Below are 21,534 nucleotides of genomic sequence, written 5' to 3' on the forward strand. Positions count from 1 at the left end.
TTAGGCGGGGCATAGATATCAAAGAATCACTTAAGAAGAGGAGGACATCATCTGCGTAGAGAGTAGTGATTTTGTGCGTGCCCGATCCAACCCTTGGAGCCGTTTTTTAGGGTCAGTTCGTATAGCTTCCGCCAGTAGTTCAATCACTAGCGTAAATAGTAATGGTGAAAGAGGACATCCCTGACGACAGCCCCTACCAACACTAAAACTATCTGAACCTAAACCATTGGTGATCACTGCTGCTTTGGGATCATTATATAATACTGAAACCCATTTAGTAAATACCTCTCTGATACCGAACCTTTCCAATGTATAAAAAGATATGGCAATTCTACCCGATCAAATGCCTTCTCTGAGTCTAAGCAGACAACTAAACCCAATATTGTTCCCTGTTGACAGGCTTGTGTCATATTTAAGACCCTTATAATATTATTAGTTGACCTGCGACCCTTTATAAACCCCATCTGGTCCTCTTTTATAATGTATGGTAAGACCCCCTCCAGTCTTAATGCTAACAGTTTGGAAAGAATTTTGAAATCCACATTTAACAAGGATATGGGTCTATATCATGAGCAATCATCTGGGGCCTTTCTCTTTTTAAGAATGAGAGAGATATTTGCTTCTCTCAACGAAGGCGGGAGGCAGCCCTGTCTATGTGAGTAATTATACACATTTATGAGTGGCCTGGCCAGTTCCCCTATAAATTCTTTATAGACCTCAACCTGGAATCCGTCTGGTCCAGGTGTTTTGCCACTCTGAGGCTGCCTAACAGTGTCCAGTACTTCCTGGGTTGTCGGGGGGCATTCAAGATCGACACCTGCTCTGAGATTAAGCCTGGGAGGGCCAAATTTTTAAAGAAGGATTCCATCTTCTTAGTTCTATCCTCACAGTCCTGCGATTTATACAGTTCAAAATAGAACTTTCTAAAGGCTGTATTGATCCTTTTACGATCACAAGGCAAGGTACCAGCACTTTCTCTAATGGACGTAATGGCTTGGGGAGGCCTTTTTCTTTCTAGCAAGGTATGCTAGATATCTGCCAGGCTTGTCGCTGTATTCAAATAATCTCTGCTTTGCGAATAATATTTCCCTCTTTGCTGTTTGTGTAAGTATAGTATTCAAGGCTGCCCTAAGGGCTGTGATGCTTTGTAGCTTAGTAATGGAGGGCCTGTCAACGTATGCTGTCTCAGCTGCCTTCAAGCGAGCCTCGAGCAGGCGCTGTTGCTCTCCCTTTTGGATTTTACGGGTCGCAGAATATGAGATGATCAAACCTCACGCATGTGCCTTAGTGGTCTCCCACATCATCGGTGGGTTACTGGCCGTACCTGAATTAATTTCACAGAAGGTTTTGAATTCCTGCAAAATATACTTTATAAATTTGCTATCCTTCAATAAGAAGGGATCCATACGCCAATGTTTGGGGCCTATCTCATCATCCCTAGTCTTGACTTCCATATTTACTGTGGCATGATCAGAAATAGCTATATTACCTATTTTACAAGACAGTATGGAATTCAAAAGGGTTGAGGGGGCAAAAATATATCAATTCTGGTATGGCACTTGTGTGGGTTAGAGTAGAAAGTAAAGTCTCTACCCTGAGGGTGATGACACTTCCACACATCTCCTAGCCCTAGCTCCTTATTCAGATCCGCCAGTTGTCTAGATCTCAGGTCTATACCCACAATGCTTCTAGGACAAAAAAAAGTTACAAATTGGGATTACTTTTTTAAAATTTCGTTTAAGGTATGGGGGTATGGTTAGCTAGGCTAGCAATTATTGCTCTGTAGAAGCAAGTGGGTTTGTGAGTGTACACGTGCTGTTGGGAGTGTGTACCTATGTGAGTGAGTGTGTGAGTGTACATATGCTGTTGGGTGTGTGTACCTATGTGAGTGAGTGTGTGTGTGCATGTGCTGGTGGGTGTGTCTTCCTGTAAGAGTGAGTGTGTGTCTGTGTGCACGTGTTGGTTGATTAGTGTACCTGTGCAGCCTTCTTGGACTGCTTCAAGAGATGTTGGTGCACCACAGTGCTTTTGGGGGGGGGGGGGGCTTGCAGAATTTATGACCCAATGACAGCAAAGGAAGGTTGACCTAGTTCCAAATCGAGATGGTGCGAGGACTGCAGTTCCAGAGGCAATTTTAGACAAAGTGTAATAAGGCACCTGTTGGAACATATTTGAACAGATTCCAGAAGTCATACTGTGAAAGCCTTTGGACTAGGGTGTTACACAGTGAGGGATATGATCAGTTAACATTGTTAATAATGATTGTTGTAGGTACAGAGAAAAAAATATTTTCAGTTAAGTTTTACACAAACAGATGTATTTATTTGAGAGAGTGGGACAAGTAGCAATTTTAGGGCGAGTTTGTAATTATTTCACCTATATGTAAGTCTGTTTTCCTGGGTCCTTTGGGCAGAGTGTAGCGGGGTCAAGAAGAACGGGAGGGAGATAATTCAGACAGAACTGGGCTGCAAAAAGCTTCAGAGTGATGTTGGCAGGTGCATTGGGGGGTTGGTCACTTGTTTCAGATTAGAAATGGGAAGTTTGTTGCTCCAAATTAAAAGAAACTCACTTTAAATAAACTCCGATGCCCAAGTGGAGTTGCTACAGAGACAAAACTGACCTATCTTAATGGTATCCGGTTGCTATAGTTTCTCTGCAGCTGTCCCTCTTCCAAGGCACTGAGGGAGGCGTCAGTGTGACTGGCTAATTCATCCGTGAAACTTTGCCCTGGGCAGAGTTCGCCTGTCCTTTTTTAAACCTCCCGAGGGATTTCCAACTTCATTGTCGAGAATGGAGCGGCTTCTCCTGCGCTGTTTGCCCTCTTTGCTGAGGCCAGCCTATCGCCACGTCCAGCTTTTGCAGACTGTGTCTCGCTGCAGCTCCTCCTCGTCTCGGTTTAACGTGCCGCCAAGCGCCGCCGAGATCGCTCGGCCGGTGGGAATTTGCTCCATGATGCGCCTCCCCGTGCAGGACTCCTCGGAGGGCCTGGATGCTGCTTTTGTTGGGGTTCCTCTAGACATCGGCACCTCGAACCGGCCCGGTGCCAGGTAGGTCACAAGCTATTAATAAACAGATAATCAGTCGTTGTCACTAATCGGGGGTATGCCAAACGAAATAAATATGCTCAGGTTTAACGAACAGGTTATAGTGACAATGTGCATTTGTTGTCTGAACAGCACAACCCAATTTGCGAGAGCAGTATTTATTTTTCTTCCACTGTCCTCACCTTTGACCTCCCTTGGAAGGTTGTGAAGTTGCTGTATCTATTGTGGGAGATATGAACTTAAAGCTTGGGAAAAGCAAGTTATATCACTTCATGAAAAATTACACAACTTATATTTGCAAGGGAGAGTTTTATCTAATGGCATAAAGAGACGTTTGACTGACCTATAAGGACAGAAATGACCATGTTAGGCTTCTTTTCGTTGGAGTTCAGACGAATGAGGGAGGGTCTCATAGAGAATAAGATAATTCTAACTGGACTAGATAGGGTAGATGCAGGACGTTCCCGACGGTGAGTGTGTGCAGAACCACGGTCACAGTCTGAGGATTTGGGCTGGACCATTTAGGATGAAGATGAGGTGATATTTCTTCACCCATAGAGTGGTGAGCCTGTGGAATTCATTACCACTGGAAATAGTTGATACCAAAACATTGAATGTATTCCAGAGGCGGCTAGATATAGCACTTGTGTGAATGGGATCAAAGGTTATGAGGAGAAAGCAGGATTAGGCTATTGAGTTGGACTATCAGCCATGATCGTGATGAATGGCAGAGCAGGCTTGAAGGGCCAAATGTCCTCCTCCTGCTCTTATCTTCCAGTTTTCTCTGTTAAATGTTTGTAGAATTCAACAGTTCTCTCAGCTGCCTTTAGATACTGTCCTACAGCAAATTAAAAAGAAAAACAGAATTGCCAATTGATAATATAGCTCATCTCCTGCCTACTTTTCAGATGAGGGATAGATGTAAATCAAATTCCAAGGCTTAAGCACTTAAGAATGACTCTTATCTGGAAGTCTTTGATGGTGATCAAGAGCTGCTGAGCAATATAATCTCAGGGTTTAAAGATCAAATCGGCAAAATCAAGTTCCAAGTTTTTACATTGTCTGAGGGATTCTGTTTTACTGCATCATTATATGACAATGAGGGAAGGAAATCTTTCATTTCAGCTTTTACATTTAGGTTTGGACCCCGACATATCCGAGCTGAGTCGGCCATGGTCAGAGCCTACAATGGTGGCACCAGGGCAGCTCCTTTTGAATCTCTGATGGTGGCTGATATCGGAGACGTCAACGTGAATCTTTATGACCTGAAGGACAGCTGCAAGATGATCAGGAAAGCTTTCAAGAAGATCGTGTCCACAGGCTGTATACCTTTGACATTGGGTATGATCTTACATATTGGCATTGGTCAACAGCTGTTGGGGAGGAATAGGAGACACAATGGAATAATATTCAGAAGAAAAGAGAATTTTAAATCTTTTTGTACTGCAGGTCAAATTGCTAATTATGTCTGTTTTGCCTAGGTGGTGATCACACGATAGCATACCCCATATTGCAGTCAGTGGCAGAAAAGTAAGTCTTATTTCATGTTGTTATTGAACATTTTGATAATAATTGCTGAATTCTATTCAAGGTGTGAGGCTCTTTATCCAAACTGTCTTGCTCCTGTTCTGGAGAGCATCATGGGACAGGGTGGACATCTGATTGCCTGAAACTCTACCACTTGATCACTTGAATGGGCTAGGCTGTAAACATGTCCCACAAGGTGCTGGTGTGCCAAATCAAAATTGATATCAAAACTGTTGCCAAATTTGATTACTAGCAAAGTGTACATTTTAAAACAAATTCTGACAGAAAATGGGAAGAATTAGTTGAATTTTCAATATTATTTTGCCCTTCAATTTTCTCCCCTCCTTTCCTGAATGTTGTAAGTTATAGAGGTCTACAGTGCAGAAAAAGACCCTTTGGCTCATCATATCCACGCTGGTCAAAAACAACCACCTACTTACTATCCTAATCCCATTTTCCAGCACTTAGCCCATAGCCATGTGTGCCTTGGCACCACAACTACACATCTAAATACTTATTGAATATTATGTGGCTTTTTGCTTCTGTCACCCTTGCATGCAGTGAGTTCCAGATGTCCATCACCCTATGGTTGAAAAACAAAAACCTCTCTCCCTCTCTCAGCCTTCTGCCTCTTATCTTAAATCTATGCCCCTGGTAATTGAACCCTGCACTAAAGGGACATGTTCCTTCCTATCTACCCTGCCTATGCCCCTCATAATTTTATACATCTCAATCATATTCACCCCCCTCAGTCTCCTGTGCTCCAAGGAAAACAACCCTAGCCTGTCCAATTTCTCTTCATAACTAAAACACTCCAGCCAGACAATGTCTTGGTAAATCTCCTGTGCACTCTCTCCAATGCAATCACATCCTTCCGATAATCTAGATTCTAGAACTGCACACAATGTTTCATACAGTTCCAGTAATAACCTCCCTCCCTTTAAACTCTATGTCTTGGCCAATAAAGACAAGTATCCCATATGCTTTCTTAAACCACTTTATCCACCTCTCCCACTACCTTAAGGGAACAACAGAGATGCACATCAAGGTCCCTCTTTTCCTCAGTGCTTCCCAGTGTCCTACCTTCCATCACATATTCTCTTGTCTTGTTTGTCCTGCCCAAACTTGCCTACCTCACACTTATCCAGATTGAATTCCATTTGCCACTGATCAACCCATCTAAGGCTTTCCTCCTCACTATTTACCACTAAATTTCATATAATCTGCAAACTACTGAACAATCCTCTTACATTCAAAATCATTTACATATACCACAGGCAGCATGTGCCCCCAATACTGATCCTTGTTGAACACCACTGGACACAGGCCTCCAGTTACAGAAACATCCCCTAACCGTCATACTCTGTTTTCTGCCAAGCAGCCAATTCTGGATCTAATTAGCTGTGTTAGGGCTCATTTTGATAGCTATTGGCTTTTTACTATTTGATTTGTAGCCATTATTATGAGCCTAGAATGGATGTTCTACCAGGAGGAGCATCACAGTTGACCTGATCCCCTGCGACATGTGCTTTCAACAATGGATAATAATGAAGATCATAAACCTTGCTAATTATGTGACCTTAGGGCACTGAAGCCAATTGCATCACTATCACTGCTTTCCAAGTTGAATTCAGTTAGCTCAACACAGAGCTGAGATTGAAATGGAGACATTCTTGGATTTAGCTACTCACTAGGGCAGGTCACTGAACTGTTTTAAGAACTGGCCTGAAGTTAATGTTACCTTTCCAGGCATTTTCTTTAAGAAACAGATCAAAGAATAGAAGATTTGTTTGGGAAAGTAAATACTAAGGAAACAACTGGCAGAGGAGGAGCTAGAATGAAGGCTTGTCAAAACATCAAAATCTCATTGCTTGCTCTTTGCTCCATTTGGTTGCAAGCTGTGTCTCATCACGATTTCTTGTTGTTCTGTTTTGATCAGATACGGTCCAGTAGGTTTGGTTCACGTTGATGCACACGCTGACACAAGTGATATTGTCCTAGGGGAGAAGATCTGTCATGGAACTCCCTTCAGGCGCTGTGTGGATGAGGGACTGCTCGATTGTAAGCGTGTGGTACAGATTGGGCTCCGCGGTTCTACTTACGAACCAGATGGTTACCTTTGGAGCAAAGAACAAGTAATCAGATTTTTTATTCCTAAACTGAGGAGACTCTGAATCTCCTGAATTTTTTTTTTCTTTTTTACTGAGGACACTCTGAGTCTCCTTATATATGTATATAAAATGCTTTTTTTCTTTTTTTATTACCCCCACACTACCGCCTAACTGCAGTAGTGCTTATTTAGTAATGAGATGTACTTGTTGTTATATTTTATGTTCTCCCCTCTAAATGTTCTTTCCGCAGCTGGAGGGTTGGACAGGGTGAACTGGTTACTGGATTTTGCCAATCATGATTTTCCTATGTCCCTTCTCTCTTTTCTTCATCTTCTGGGTTGTGTTTATGTAGATACCATGGTCCTTTTGTGTACCTATACAGTGCAAGCTGGGAGGCCGTTTGACTACAGCTGAACTTTATCCTGTGCTTACCCAACTCCATGAACAAGAGCCTCTTGAAAACCATTTGGGACGCAGGCTAACTATCCCTCCCACCCCAGAGCCAGAGGGTCTCAGCTAAGATCAACCAAACTCTGAATAAGTATTAAACCCAAGACTCCCCTTGTCTGTACAACATGCGGTTCACTGACATAGATAATTATATATTTCAAAAGATTAATATTGATCTGTAACTACTGACATGTGCACTTATCTAGTATCCTTAACATCGTAAACCAGTCTATGGCACTTCAGAGGAATGTATTCAAATGAGCTAGACTCCATGCTACATGAGAAACTACTAAGACAGGTAACTAAGAGCTTGATCAAAGTGATAGAGTCATAGAGATGTACAGCATTGAAACAGACCCTTCAGTCCAACCCGGACATGCCGACCAGATATCCCAACTCCATCTAGTCCCATCTGCCAGCACCCAGCCCACATCCCTCCAAACCCTTCCTATTCGTATACCCATCCAACTGCCTCTTAAATGTTGCAGCTGTCCCACCCTGCACCACTTCCTCAAGCTGGTCATTCCATACACGTACCACCTTCACTGCGAGAAAGTTGCCTGTTAGGTCTCTTTTATATCTTTCCCCTCTCACTCTAAACCTATGCCCTCTAGTTCTGGGCTCCCTAACCCCAAGGAAAAGACTTTACCTATTTACCCTATCTCGGCCCCTCATAATTTTGTAAACCTCTATAAGGTCACCCCTCAGCCTCCAAAACTCCAGGGAAAACATCCCCAGCCTGTTCAGCCTCTCCTTATAGCTCAAATCCTCCAACCCTGGCAACATCCTTGTAAATCTTTTTTGAACCCTTTCAAGTTTCACAACATCTTTCCGACAGGAAGGAGACCAGAATTGCACGCAACATTCCAACAGTGGCCTAACCAATGTCCTGTACAGCCGCAATATGACCTCCCAACTCCTGTACTCAGTACTCTGACCAAACGAAAGCATACCAAACACCTTCTTCACTATCCTATTTACCTGCGACTCTACTTTCAAGAAGCTATGAACCTACACTCCAAGGTCTCTTTGTTCAGCAACACTCCCTAGGACCTTTCCATTAAGTGTATACATCCTGCTAAGATTTGCTTTGCCAAAATGCAGCACCTCGCATTTATTTGAATTAAACTCCATCTGCCACTTCTCAGCCCATTGGCCCATCTGGTCCAGATCCTGTTGTAATCTGAGGTAACCGACTTCACTGTCCACTACACCTCCAATTTTGGTGTCATCTGCAAACTTCCTAACTGTACCTTTTATGCTCACATCCAATTCATTTATGTAAATGACAAAAAGTAGAGGACCCAGCACCGATCCTTGTGGCACTCCACTGGTCACAGGCCTCTAGTCTGAAAAACTACCCTCCACCACCACCCTCTGTCTTCTACCTTTGAGCCAGTTCTGTATCCAAATGGCTAGTTCTCCCAGTATTCCATGAGATCTAACCTTAGGTTTTAAAGAGCATCTTAAAAGAGAGAGATTAAGGGAAGAACTTTCTATTCACTCGTGGGATGTGGGCATTGCTGACTGGGTCATATTCCCTATCCCTCATTGTCACTGAGCGGCTGACTTGAACCTCCACAACTGATGTGGTGTACCTACAAGTGTGACGGAGATAAATATACAGTGCCATTCGGAAGGGAGTTCCAGGATTTTAACAGTGACCCTGAAGGACCGTCAACATATTTCCATGTCAGAATGCTGAGTGCTCATGAGCTCAGGATTTTAGGCATCTGAAAACCATTCCCAATGCAAATGGGAATAGCTGAGGGTGAACCTCCCTTTTAGTCAGAAAGCAAAAGAATTCAATTCACCTGACAACATTCCATCAAATTGTTTGAGAAGATTTGTAGCTCAGGCTGAGATTCTGGGTGTAGGTTTGCTCAGTGAGGTGGAAGGTTTGTTTTCAGACATTTCATCACCATACTAGGTAACATCATCAATGAGCCTCCAGATGAAGCACTGGTAGTATGGCCTGCTTTTTATTTATGTGTTTAGGTTTGATTGGTCATAAAGTGAGCATTCCATCAAATGGTTGTCCCCTCATTGACAGGGAATATAGACTATCGACAAAGTTTGAGCATGAACTCTCAACTAAGAACCATGTTATAGGGGTAACTCAGCTCCAGCTCAATACACAAGTAAAACTGAATGCCATTTGCTTGAAAAATAGTCAACCTCTGCTGTTAATTCGGGGTGTTTATTTCCACGGGAGGGCTTTCTCATTGCTGTGCACAAACACTAAACCCAAGAGACAGCTGACCAAATTGAGAAGGTGGAGAACTAAGAATCCTGATTTTCATCTTAGATCTTCATCTTGCATTGGAACAGTCAGTAGAGAAGTTATTTTGATTTTTTATTACTCAAGCAAAAACCTTCTTCATCAACACTTTTCATTTTAGTTTTTAATATTTCTAGGGTTTTCGGGTGGTTACTGGAGAGGATTGCTGGTTACGATCCCTTGCTCCCCTTATGAAGGAGGTGAGGCAGCAGATGGGGAATGGCCCTGTGTACATTAGTTTTGATATTGATGCCCTGGATCCCGCCTTTGCTCCTGGTACTGGAACTCCAGAGATTGCAGGTCTTCAACCTAGTCAGGTAAGTGAACAGAACAAGAGTATCCCACTATAGAGAAACACAACAACAGAGAGAAGCTGCGATACTATGCTTTATCACTTATTCAAGTGCATCTGTAAATTCTACAGTCACAGGGTGTTCGAAGTTTTTTTCCTCTGCTTACATGGAATGTAGGTTTAACTGGAAAAGCCAGCATTTGTTACCTATCCTGAATTGCTTTTGGGGCAGTCAAGTGTCACTCACTTTATTGTGGGTCTGGTGTCACATGTAGGCTAGGCTAAGTAAGAATGGCAGATTTCCTTCCCTAAAGGATATTAGTGAACCAGATGGGTTTTTGCAACAATCAATTGTGGTTTCATGATTCCATTACCGAGACTAACTTTTAGATCTAAGCTTTATTAATTTATTTTTAAATCTCACCGTGCCGCTGGTAGAATTTAACTGTTACACCAAAGCACTTGCCTTACTTTTGTATTACTACAAAAGTGGCATTACTACTATCTTATTGGCTGCTTATGTTCACATAACTGCTAAAATAAGATGAGCATATTAGCTGATTTTGAAATTCTATGTTTTAGAGGTGCAAGTAGAGCCTCAGTTTAGACAGCGCACGGTTTATCTGTTCAGGAACAAATTAATACAAAACAGATAATAACAAATAGACAGAAAGCGGGAAGCAGAGGCACCCCAAGAAAGGAGAGTAACAAGCCCAGGGACCATCAGTGCAAACAGAGAGGGAAGTATAATGGAGATATGCCCAGCAGGTAACCAAGGCATTGAGTAACAGAGTAAAATGAGAAAGTAATAGAGAAAAACAGTGAAAAGATAAGCAACAGTCAGAGAGAAAAATAGAGACACAGGCAAAAACAACAGAGAAACAAAAAAAAAGTTTGAGGTAAGGACCACAGGAAGAGACAATTTTGTTGACATCATACACAACATGATTGAAGTTATGTCTTACTTTGAGACTGTTAAAATATACAAATTTTATAAATTAATTTTGTTTAAATATAAATGGAATTCCTGAGTGGTACTTCCAACTGTAAATCTATAATTAGAATTGAGAATGCACAAACACACTTCAAGATATTCTGACAATTTTTCTGCAGAAAGAATTTAACGTGTTAAATCTCTCAATGAGCCTAATTTCTCACCTTGCATATGACTTACATGAAGATGTTCCCATCTGCTGATCTACCACAAAGCTAGTCATTCAATTATCTAAGGTTCACAGAATTGCAAAACTGTTGTGAGAACGGACTTTTAAAATTTAATAATGTGCGGTATTAAATAAAAGCAAGTTCTGCTTTTTCACAAAAAAAACACTTAACATAAGAAAGAATTGAAAAATGATTGTCTTAACAGGCTTTGGAAATCATCCGGGGTTGTCGGGGAATGAAAGTAGTCGGTTGTGACTTGGTTGAGGTTTCACCAATATACAATACTTCTGGTAAGAAAATAAAGCTAAAATGTTGTATTGTTGTTACTGTGGGTTACTATCAACTGCCACAAAAAAGTAGGTGTCGATGATAGCTTGATTAATTTGGTTGTATTGTCAGCACTAAATCAAAACATTGTAGTCTCAAACACCACTTTGGGATTTTAGTGAATGATCATGACTGGCATTCCATTGTGGAATGGAGGGAATGCAGCATTTTTTGGAGGAGCTGCCCTCTGAGTGAGGCACTGTCAGGCAGTTTTGGTGAATATGTAAATTTAGGTAACGTGGCATACAAGTGTTCTGTGAATTAAAAGTAATAATTGTGAGTGGCATCCCTGATGTTAGCATATTGGCAAGTTTGCCCAATAATACTAACCATGAAAACTATCTTGCATATATAACTTTGAGAAATAAGAAAGAACACTTTAGTGCAACCATTAACGGAGGTTATACTGATAAATATTAACATCGTATAAAAAGGGAAGTCTTAGGGAGAAGGGTATATAGTAATTTATTTCAACACGTTCACAAGTCTGTATCTTTCAGGTAACACGGCTTTGACAGCTGCCAATCTGCTCTTTGAGATGCTCTGTGTTCTACCCAACGTTAAGTATCACTAAGATTTGTATGGTGTTTAGGTTACATTGCTAATGTTAACTCACATTGATTATCACTTGTTCTAATAATTTGATAACTAACTGCTTTCTCACCCAGTGCAACTATTATTGAAAAAGTCTTAAATGTCTTCTATTAATTCAAACTTTGAAGGATTTGGAACGTGCAGTCTTTTACATGCAAAAACCTCAGTTACTACTGGATATGCTGTGTGAGATAATTTGCAGACATCTATACATTGCAAGACATTTCTTGATTACAATGATACTGTCTTACTTGTTTTTATTAAAATTTGAAAAACCCATCTTAAATCAGCCTATTAAGCTACAGCTGTTTCACAGCATTCATTGAGAAATATTTTGGGATCTACACTACCAATTCCCTTCTTATTGTAACTTTTGACTTTCATAATACGAATAAACAGTGATGATTTGTTACTGGGATAGCTTGTAATCAAGTGACTCTGAAAATAAATTAATCTTTTTGGTCTTCACAGATCTCAAATGATTTCACTTTATTTATTAAAAGCTGGGATTCACCCTATTAAGACCCCAGGTGTGATCATAGCTTACAGTTCATAGTAACAAAGGTTGCGATTTTGAACAATGCCTTTAGAGGGGGATAGAATGGACAAGGATTCTTGCTGCATCAAATCACATCAGTGTCTCAGAGGAAAAGGGAGTGGAAAGAAGTGAGAAACAAGTGAATTTCAACCTGAAATTATGGAATCAACAAAAGACTAGGGATATGTCTGAAAAGAGGGAATTGTGTAAAGATAGGTGGATCTTTCTGTGGTTTGGGTCGTCACTCATTGCAGCATGGGATAGGTAGATTTGATACTTGGCATTTAGATTTAGATTTTTTAGATTTAGATTACTTAGTGTAGAAACAGGCCCTTCGGCCCAATAAGTCCACACCGACCCTCCGAAGAGTAACCCACCCAGACCCATTCCCCTAACACTACTGGCAATTTAGCATGGCCAGTTCACCTAACCTGCACATTTTTGGACTCTTGGAGGAAACCGGAGCACCCGGAGAATGTGCAAACTCCACACAGACAGTTGCCTGAGGCGGGAATTGAACCCGGGTCTCTGGCGCTGTGAGGCAGCAGTGCTAACCACATTAGTAAACACATCGATCCTGGCTTCTTCACTGGGTATTGTTAGCTTAGCTGTAATTATTTGCAATTCAAATCTGTACCTAGCAGGAAGTTATGGACCACGAAGACACTAATATAGCTCATTTGCCCCCAGAAGATGCAATTACCCAGCACAAGTTATAAACAATTTCTAAACTTTTATCAAATTTCTCTCATGTTTGAATATTACAAACACAACCCTCAATGTGGCTGTGACAAATACAATTAGCTAAAGCACACATTAAATCCTCACAGGTGTATAATGTACAGCTGTAAGGCATCAGCTTTGCAACTTCTTGCTTTATGTTAATGCTGAATGCAACTAAACATGTCTATGAATATAAATTTTATTCTAATTTAAAAATGCCTACAGGTTGCATGTTTAAAGTGACATTTAGTATCAGAAACATTCAGCAGTGCATACAATAAACTGACAGAGGTGGAAATCCCAATTTAACAGCATGTTGCAAAATTAATCAGCTTTTTCAAACTCATTTTGTACAGATTCAATCATTGGGCGAACAAGTAAACATACCAGCCAGCTTTTTCTCACCGACACACCAGATGGTCCTAGGTTACTACCCCTGTTCGTTGCTGAGTAGGCAGATATTAGTAAGGGAAAAATGAGGGTCGTAACAACTGACTCAAGTCCTGAGGTATAACATAGTCAGAGTTCCTATTCTTGGTCACCTATGAGTGACCATTGTTTAAGATGTTGAACAAGGACAGGATCAAATTTGTTCTTGCACAGAATGGTGCCAAAGTATTGGAAGGCTTACAGAGCCTGGGGAAGCCTGACCCTAAGAAAAATGGAAGATAAGAAAATTGGAAATAACTTTTCCAAATGGCAAGTTCCGTGGCTTGACAAACACCATCTTGGTTAATGCCAATGCAATTAAATCTCCAATGAAAAGGTAATATTACACACAATCACACCCTAGTTTCACAGATGCATCTATCAGACATACATATAGCACACAATCCAGATCTGCACTGTACACAACTTCCTGTCATTAAAGGCAAAAAGAACCTTACAAACATGGTCTGTGACCTGATTAGCTGATGCTTAACTTCAGGATTTTGATTTCATAAAATTACTCCAATTGAGTAAAATAATGTTTCCAGCAGCATTTACTTTAAGAGATATCACAAATATTGAGGATCATTTTGAAGAAATCTGGTTAGTATGAGTAACTGCACAGAGAATGGGTTAAATTGGGGATTTTTAAAAAAACCTGCAAATCTTGGACATTTGAAGTAAATAAGATGCTCAAACTACACTTACAGCTGAACAAAAGAACATGTTGATTTAGAAATAGGGGGCACAATCATCTCTGTGCAGACAACAGCACTGTATATTTTCCCAGGCAATGTGGGACTGGAGTTACTTACTTTCTTGGTTGGGCCTAGACATCTATGCCCTTGGTTTGGGTTTCCCAAACAGAGTTGGTTGGTTATGAGCTGCCTCAGGCCAAACCATTCTTGGTTGGATGATCTTAAACAGGTTATAGATTTCTTATTGCACAAAGTAAAGTCCTATCTGAGTACAGGGCAGCTCTCTCATTAGAGAGACAACTGGTGGTGGCTTAACCTGAGGGTCACTGTGCAGCTGGTGAGCAGAGAGGTTGAGAAGGACAGCCCTTCGTGTAACCTCAGGCAGTGTGGGAATTGAACCAACACACTATAGACCAGCTGTCCAACCAATTGAGCTAACTGACACCCTGAACAGATAAAAATCTGTTGGGGGTGGGGATGGCTTAAACATATTTGCTGTTTGTGCCCAACATGGCTGGCAGTGCACTTATAGCCACAATTGTGTATGCCTTCCAAACAACATAATGAAATCTTAACAGTACACCAGCATCCAAAAAGGGGAGTTGAGCATACTGACTTGTGGTCACTCTTACTTTCCCTTCCTTATCAGATGTTTATCAATATGCCATGCAATTTCAGTATTTTCTTCCTTTATTTCAGATTCCACTCTCTTGCTGTGACAGATTATACAGACAGCAAGTGAAGCCAACTATGTACAAGTCTAAACTTCTAACATTTAATAAATACATTAAATAGTTTATATTAGTTGCATTAGGTACTTGTATAAGCAACCAAACACAGTTGTTTCAGAAAGGTGCAGAGTTCGTTATTTCGTCCACTGGTTAATATTTATGGTTCAAGTTTGCTGGCACCTCATCTGATCTAGGAGTCATTAACTGTGTCTGAACCCTGCTTTGTAGATACTCTTCAGCAATTTGTAACCCAGTGTCCTGCCATTCAGATTAGAAAAACAAAGATTTTTAAAAAAAATTGCTGGCAAAGTGCTTCTCAGTACCTCAAATTACGTCACCATAGTGTTGCACTAAGCCATGTGGATCAGAAAATTCAAACCCTGGTCTATCCTAATCTTATGTCAGACATTTCTGGTCGGGGGGGGGGGTTTCAAGACAGCCTCACAAATGGCATCATTGCAAATGCTGTGAAGCATGAGAAAAAAGTTAAAATCCTTCCAGGCTTCCACTTTTGATCACTATCTATTCACTGCTCCTGGAAAGTAAGTGCACGTGCCTCTGGACATCAGATAAGGATAGCAGCTGTGATATCCCAATAATAACATCTCAAATGTAAGTGATAACTCTGAGTACTGGAGCAAATGTCATCATTCTGAGGAATTGACAGAGTAAACCAGAGCCAGATTACAGCTGAGAAATGCAACAGTCAGCAAAGTAAAATTTAGAATAAACTGTTGCGCATAACTTTGCAAAGATCAATTCCCAGTACTCAATTTTAACACGGAGGTCAGGTTTTCATTGCTGAGAAGGCAGAATGCTTGTGGTAGGAGAAGTCCAAAATCTATGTTTCTTCCCTTCCCCAAGGTATTGTGATAAAATATACATGCACAAGCAAATGAAGGAGTTCTGTACTGGAGGAAGGCAGGGCAAGGAAGGCCAGAGAAACAAAATCTGGAGCTACAATAATTCAAGTAGTATGCAATTTTGTGTGAAGTCAGTGACTCAAGTTCCCTTGTTTCACTGCTAATATCCCATCTGAATTTAAATTTCACTTGTCTACCAACTCCTCACTTGTTAATGTGCAAATTAAGAGAGATTTAACTCTTTTTATCCAGGCAATTGAGATTTGTGTATACACAGTTTTCTAACTTGTTGATTCACCTGGTCCTTTTGTTTCATTTTACATCGGCTCTTTGAGATCTAATCAACAAAACTGAGAAAATATTCTGGAAAAATAACAGAGCTGTAAATTCCTGCTGTATCCACATTTGGCTCGGGTACATTTCAGCAGAAAATTCTACCAGTGAAACTATAGAACATCAGTGAAGCTCAGGCCAACAGGGTACATAGTATCGTTGCAGAATCCCTTCAAGCAGTCTGTCCATCCAGAGGTTAAGTCCATTGAGTAGTTGCTTGGTCCGTTTCACAGATAAATTGGAGCTGGGTTTCGACTGATGTGGGCTGTCTGTTTCCATTGCGTCATCTGGCCCTTTCCTGCCTGGTGTTGGTTCCAAGCCATTTAGGACGCTCCTATTCTCAGTTCCATTACAGAGTTCAGGTTTGAATAAGCAGAAGTACTTCCTGTGTCCATTTAATGCCAACACAAAGCCAATGTAGTTCTGGGTATGGTAACTTTCATCTTGTGGACTGGAAATCGGAGCAGGATCCTGGGCAAACTCTAACAAATCCACCAGCCACCCACGATGTTTTGATAAGTTTAAAAAGGAGAAGTGTAGTGATTTATTCCTACAGCAAAAATGTTTTTAAAATGTAGATTTTAATAAGTGCACAGAACTTATGTACAGTCTATTTCATTAATACAAACATTACTTTCAAAACAAAGATAAAATCCAAAGTAAAAATATTAGAAATTTAAATTAGAAGCTATTGCATTTTGAACAAGGGTGTGCTACCATCTGTGTTTCTTCTATCACTTACTAAAATAGATCTTCCATCTTGCTGCATATTTCCATTATTTTATTATAGATTTATATATGAATACACTTCACTTTTTCAATCAATAGTACTAAACAGAATCATTGCAGCTAAATAGTTAATTATTACTAAAATTATGATTTTGTTTGTTTAAACAGATAGAAAACTGACTTAGGATCCTTGATGAGGACCCAGAGATGCTTTCTGTGAAGTGTAAATGGGATACCTTCAGTATCACCTGCATCATGCTTAGTTTCCCTCTATCTGTAAATATCGAATGTAGCATAGAGTAAGAACTGCACTGGGATCTTCTAATTCACAATATACAACGTATGTCAGTTTTTCACAGCAGAGTCTCCATGTGATATCCTTCTACCCCATACGGTACTCACCAGGTAACAGGATATACTTCATGTGCAAACTTCTGAATTAAAGCATCCTTTGTAGTATCAGTGACCACAACCAGTACATTGATGTTTCCAGGCATTAACCGCACAAGATTACTGTTATAGTTGATATAGGTCAATTCAGTCACTTCCACAAAATTCTGCTCTGGGGACCTACTGCATAAAGAAAGGATTCATTATCTATCTATCCAGTGAAATCTTCATTTTTTACATCTGACACATCCTTCTCATTCAGCTTAAATAATCCCTGCCTGTCAGGTAGGTTTCTAGAATAAACGCCATGAATAATGGTGTCCCTTTATGACTTCTGATATTCAATGTTACTAGGTCAAAATGTTTGCTCTCTCTCCCTAACACCTGAAAGGGAATAACTTCACCAGACAGACTACAGTACTTCAATTTAGGAAGTAGCAATAAATGCTAGCCATCTATAAAGGAATAAACTTACTAAATTGCCTTCCATACCATATATAAATTCATCTAGCAATTTTTGAGAAGATATGTAGCTCAGGTTGATGATATGTAAGTTAGATCGCTAAGCTGGAAGGCTTGTTTTCAGACATTTCGTCACCATGACTAGGTAACATCATCAGTGAGAATCTGGACAAGGGATGTCAATACGTTAAACAGCTTGGGGAACGTTGAACACAAAAAACCTGGTTCTCTCCTTTTCCTGCATGAACCAATGAACTGCACTGCACATACATAGTATGTATATCACCTTTCTTGTGAATACATAGGTAAACTTCAGGGCTTTGAAACAGACAGTCAGAGCACCTAACAGTGTGTGACTATAGATTGTGACTTATATTAAATTAATGTTGGGTATAATGCAGGCCAATAGCCCCAGGGCTACATGTCAACAACAGACAGAAAAACATGCAAGTGAATTGTGGAGGTTGACAGCTGAAAGAGCCATACCTTAAGTTCCTGCTGGTGTTGATTTGTTGCTTTTTTGTTTCTTGAATCTTATCTGTTGCTGGTTCCTGTTCTTTCTCAGATTCAGACCTGCTCTCCAGGTCACTTGGTTCCCTGAAATTGTTGAAGGAAATTAAATTGATCTGCAGAAAACTTGCTCCTCCCTATCAGCAGGACACTTCATCACTTCCCAGGTTATACGATGTTCTGCTATTTATTCCCATCATCATTGGAGATCAATTACTTACTATATCCTGCATCAAGCACACTTGTCAAAACTCAATACGTCACATATTCATGTCACAATTTCAGCAGGTTGATTCAAAAATCATATTTAGCAATGAAATACACCTGAATAATCATAAAAAGATCAGCTTAATTTATATAGTACCTTTAAAATATGCAATGATTCATAAATGATTCTAATGGCAGAGGTGTGATCAGCCCTCAATAGGTGCTAAGCAAATTTTGGAGATAACTGAAGGGGAGACCAAAAGCTTCTTCAAAATAGGTGAGTTTAAAGAAATTTTACAGAAGGAGGAGAAACAGGTACAAAATTTCCAAAAGTAAAATGCTACAATATGGGGGGCTAGACAAGTCATGAACAGAAGACATGGTGCATAAGAGACTTTACTCCGAGAACAAGAACAGTAAAAGACAAACTGATCAATCAATGCTGCCCCACCAACAGAATTTAGTCAAGTAAGCAGGATTAAAAGGTTATAGAACTTGGGAGCTCACAGCCACAAAGGATGGAACTTTAAATTGACAGAGTTGGGTGTACAGGATCCAATACATTCAATGAAGACTGGGTTGATGGGTAAAAAAAACAGTGTGGGTTAAGAGGCCTACCAGGAGAGCAAATCTATAGTAGAAATAGTTAAGTCTGGTAAAGAGAGAATCCAGGATATAGATGGTCAAAAACACAAATGCAGACAGGTGATATTGGTAGCTTTTGTGATACAAAGGAATATTTGTCATGACAAAGATAGCTGAACCAAATAAACCTTTCCACCTCTGTATTTGCAAAACAGTAAGATTAAAACTGAAGACCCCCAATAATTACTCAAATAGTTCTGAACCAGACGTTTGAATAGTCAATCCCAGACTTTGCAAATAATTAATTCCATCCACCAGTTTTACACCTGAAACAAAAGACTTAACAATTTATTAAATATACATAGCTTTAGCAGCAAATATTAAACAAGGTAATCTGACTAACGTCTATATGCTTTCAACTCAAAAAGTTTGTTTTCAGCCCTCATTCACACAAAAATAGACAAACAAACAAACACAGTTAAGACATACATTAAACAAACAGAATTGGCCACATGATTTAAATGATTTTGACCAGGTGTTGTTTCACATGCATAGATGCTGGTTGCTTTTTTAGAAACATTGATCTGGATCACTGTTTCAGTTCACTCAGGTAAAGTTGTAATACTTCTAAGTCTACTCTACGGGCTTCTGGAAGCTGATGTGGGTGATAAGGCAGAGAGTTTTCAAATCTTCATGCTGTTTTGTCCTCCAGTAAACACAGTTCAAACACAACTCCAACTCAGGTTGTATTCTGATAAACTGAAGGTCTTTTCCAAACGCCTCAATTACCATTCAAAATCTGCCATCTGATTGAATATTAGATTAGATTAGTTTACTTACTTCAGCCCAAATAGTCCACACCAATCCTCCGAAGAGCAACCCACCCTGACCCATTTCCCTACATTTACCCCTTCACCTAACACTACGGACAATTTAGCATGGCCAATTCACTTAACCTGCACATTTTTTGGACTGTGGGAGGAAACCGGAGAACCCAGAGGAAACCACACAGACAGTCGCCTGAGGCAGGAATTGAACCCGGGTCTCTGGTGCTGTGAGGCAGCAGTGCTAACCACTGTGCCGCCATAAAGATATGGTCACATCCAGATGTGCTGGAACCAATTCTCAGGTATGACCTTGTTAATAGCAAACTTCTACTATTTGATTAAACACAATGCTCTTCCTAGAGTTGTTTTGTCTGTGGGAACCCTTTTGATCAAGGATCAAGCTGCAATTAGCCTCCAGGTCTGCCCTCAGAAACAGTTTGGTTTGTTCTTTTTCTTTTACCGTAAGCTGTTTCAAGAAGTCTAACTGACAGCAAATCCTATGCAGCAATCACTCCTGTGCTCACTCATTTACAAAGTAAGGACCAGAAACATCGGGACCCTTGGAATTAACCCTAACAGTAACAAACTGAGCGCTCCACTGCCATCAGAGGTCGGGAATTCAAGCATTTTGACTCTATAGCTCTGCCCTGCAATTAAACTCAACCTTTCTTCAAGTACCCCTCCCCTCACATGCGGCAGAGTCTGCAGAATGTGCACTGGATTTATTAGTCATCTCTCAGCCTATCAAAGCAAGTCATCCTCCCCAAAAGATCATCTTCTTTTGTTCTCTCACTTCCCTTCTTGCACTCTGCTTCCCCAATTCACTTAAAGGCCGAGGACAAAAATGAATAGAACAATGGGCATCTTTTGGATATTTACCCACCATATATTTAACATACAGCTTTGCATGAAGCTCCAATCCTATCTGAAAAAAGAACAGACAATAGCAGCAAGTCCATCAGCATCATAAACAGAAAAGACAGGTTTGTGTTACAGGCGAGTTTCCTCAAAACTCCCATTCTTCATTCAAAACATGAAACATTTATTTTCTTTCAAATACTAATAGACCAGCCCTGATCCTTTTTTTCTTAAATCTATAAATCTCCACATTTCTTACCCAAAAGCTTGAATGATGAATGCTCCAAACAGAATGAAAACCACAGAGAAAAGCAGAGAAATCAAAGGCATCATTTCCTTCCTGAGGCAGAAAATGGAAGTTAGTACAATGTAGTTATTTTCTGAGTCATAACAAATATTCTTAACAGTAATGATCAGCTGGTGCAGAGAAATTTTAAAACAAATGATCACTAAGCACTTTGGGAGAAATACAAAAATCCAAAACCACAACATTCAACTTGATATGGACCAAACAATTTACAAGGATGTTGCCAGGGTTGGAACGTTTGAGGTATAGGGAGAGGCTGAATAGGCTGGGGCTGTTTTCCCTGGAGCAGAGGCTGAGGGGTGACTGTATAGAGGTTTATAATATCATGAGGGGTATAGATAAGGTGAATAGTCAAGGTCTTTTCCCCAGGATAGGGGGAGTCCAAAACTAGAGGGCATAGGTTTAAGGTGAGAGGGGAAAGATTTAAAAGGGACCTAAGGGGCAACTTTTTCCATGCAGAGGGTGGTGTGTATATGGAATGGACTGCCACAGGAAGTGGTGGAGTCTGGTACAATTATAACAGTTAAAATGGGTGAAGGAATAGGAAGGGTTTA

General features: G+C 40.4%; 2 protein-coding genes across 4 annotated transcripts in view; one reads left to right on the forward strand and one right to left on the reverse strand.

Moving 5' to 3' along the window:
• Positions 1-2,238: 2,238 nt before the first annotated feature.
• On the forward strand, positions 2,239-12,262 carry agmat (agmatinase (putative)). Its single transcript, XM_072586538.1, has 7 exons — positions 2,239-3,047; positions 4,183-4,385; positions 4,526-4,574; positions 6,511-6,706; positions 9,551-9,730; positions 11,075-11,159; positions 11,697-12,262. The coding sequence occupies exons 1-7, from the start codon at positions 2,791-2,793 to the stop codon at positions 11,768-11,770; spliced, it is 1,044 nt and encodes a 347-aa protein (XP_072442639.1). The 5' UTR covers positions 2,239-2,790; the 3' UTR covers positions 11,771-12,262.
• A 779-nt stretch (positions 12,263-13,041) lies between these two features.
• Positions 13,042-21,534, reverse strand: part of dnajc16 (DnaJ (Hsp40) homolog, subfamily C, member 16) — a 33,614-nt gene continuing 25,121 nt past the window's right edge. For 2 of the 3 annotated variants that reach the window (XM_072586530.1, XM_072586531.1), the window contains exons 13-16: positions 20,933-21,013; positions 18,173-18,283; positions 17,237-17,407; positions 13,042-16,655 (exon numbers count right to left, since the gene is read on the reverse strand). In XM_072586530.1, the coding sequence (XP_072442631.1) occupies positions 16,229-16,655; positions 17,237-17,407; positions 18,173-18,283; positions 20,933-21,013 (790 nt within the window). In that variant the 3' untranslated portion in view covers positions 13,042-16,228. The remainder of the gene's footprint in view (positions 16,656-17,236; positions 17,408-18,172; positions 18,284-20,932; positions 21,014-21,534) is intronic. The other variant, XM_072586532.1, reaches the window with a different exon arrangement.

The sequence above is a fragment of the Chiloscyllium punctatum genome, chromosome 16, assembly GCF_047496795.1.
Source record: "Chiloscyllium punctatum isolate Juve2018m chromosome 16, sChiPun1.3, whole genome shotgun sequence".
Taxonomy (NCBI): domain Eukaryota; kingdom Metazoa; phylum Chordata; class Chondrichthyes; order Orectolobiformes; family Hemiscylliidae; genus Chiloscyllium; species Chiloscyllium punctatum.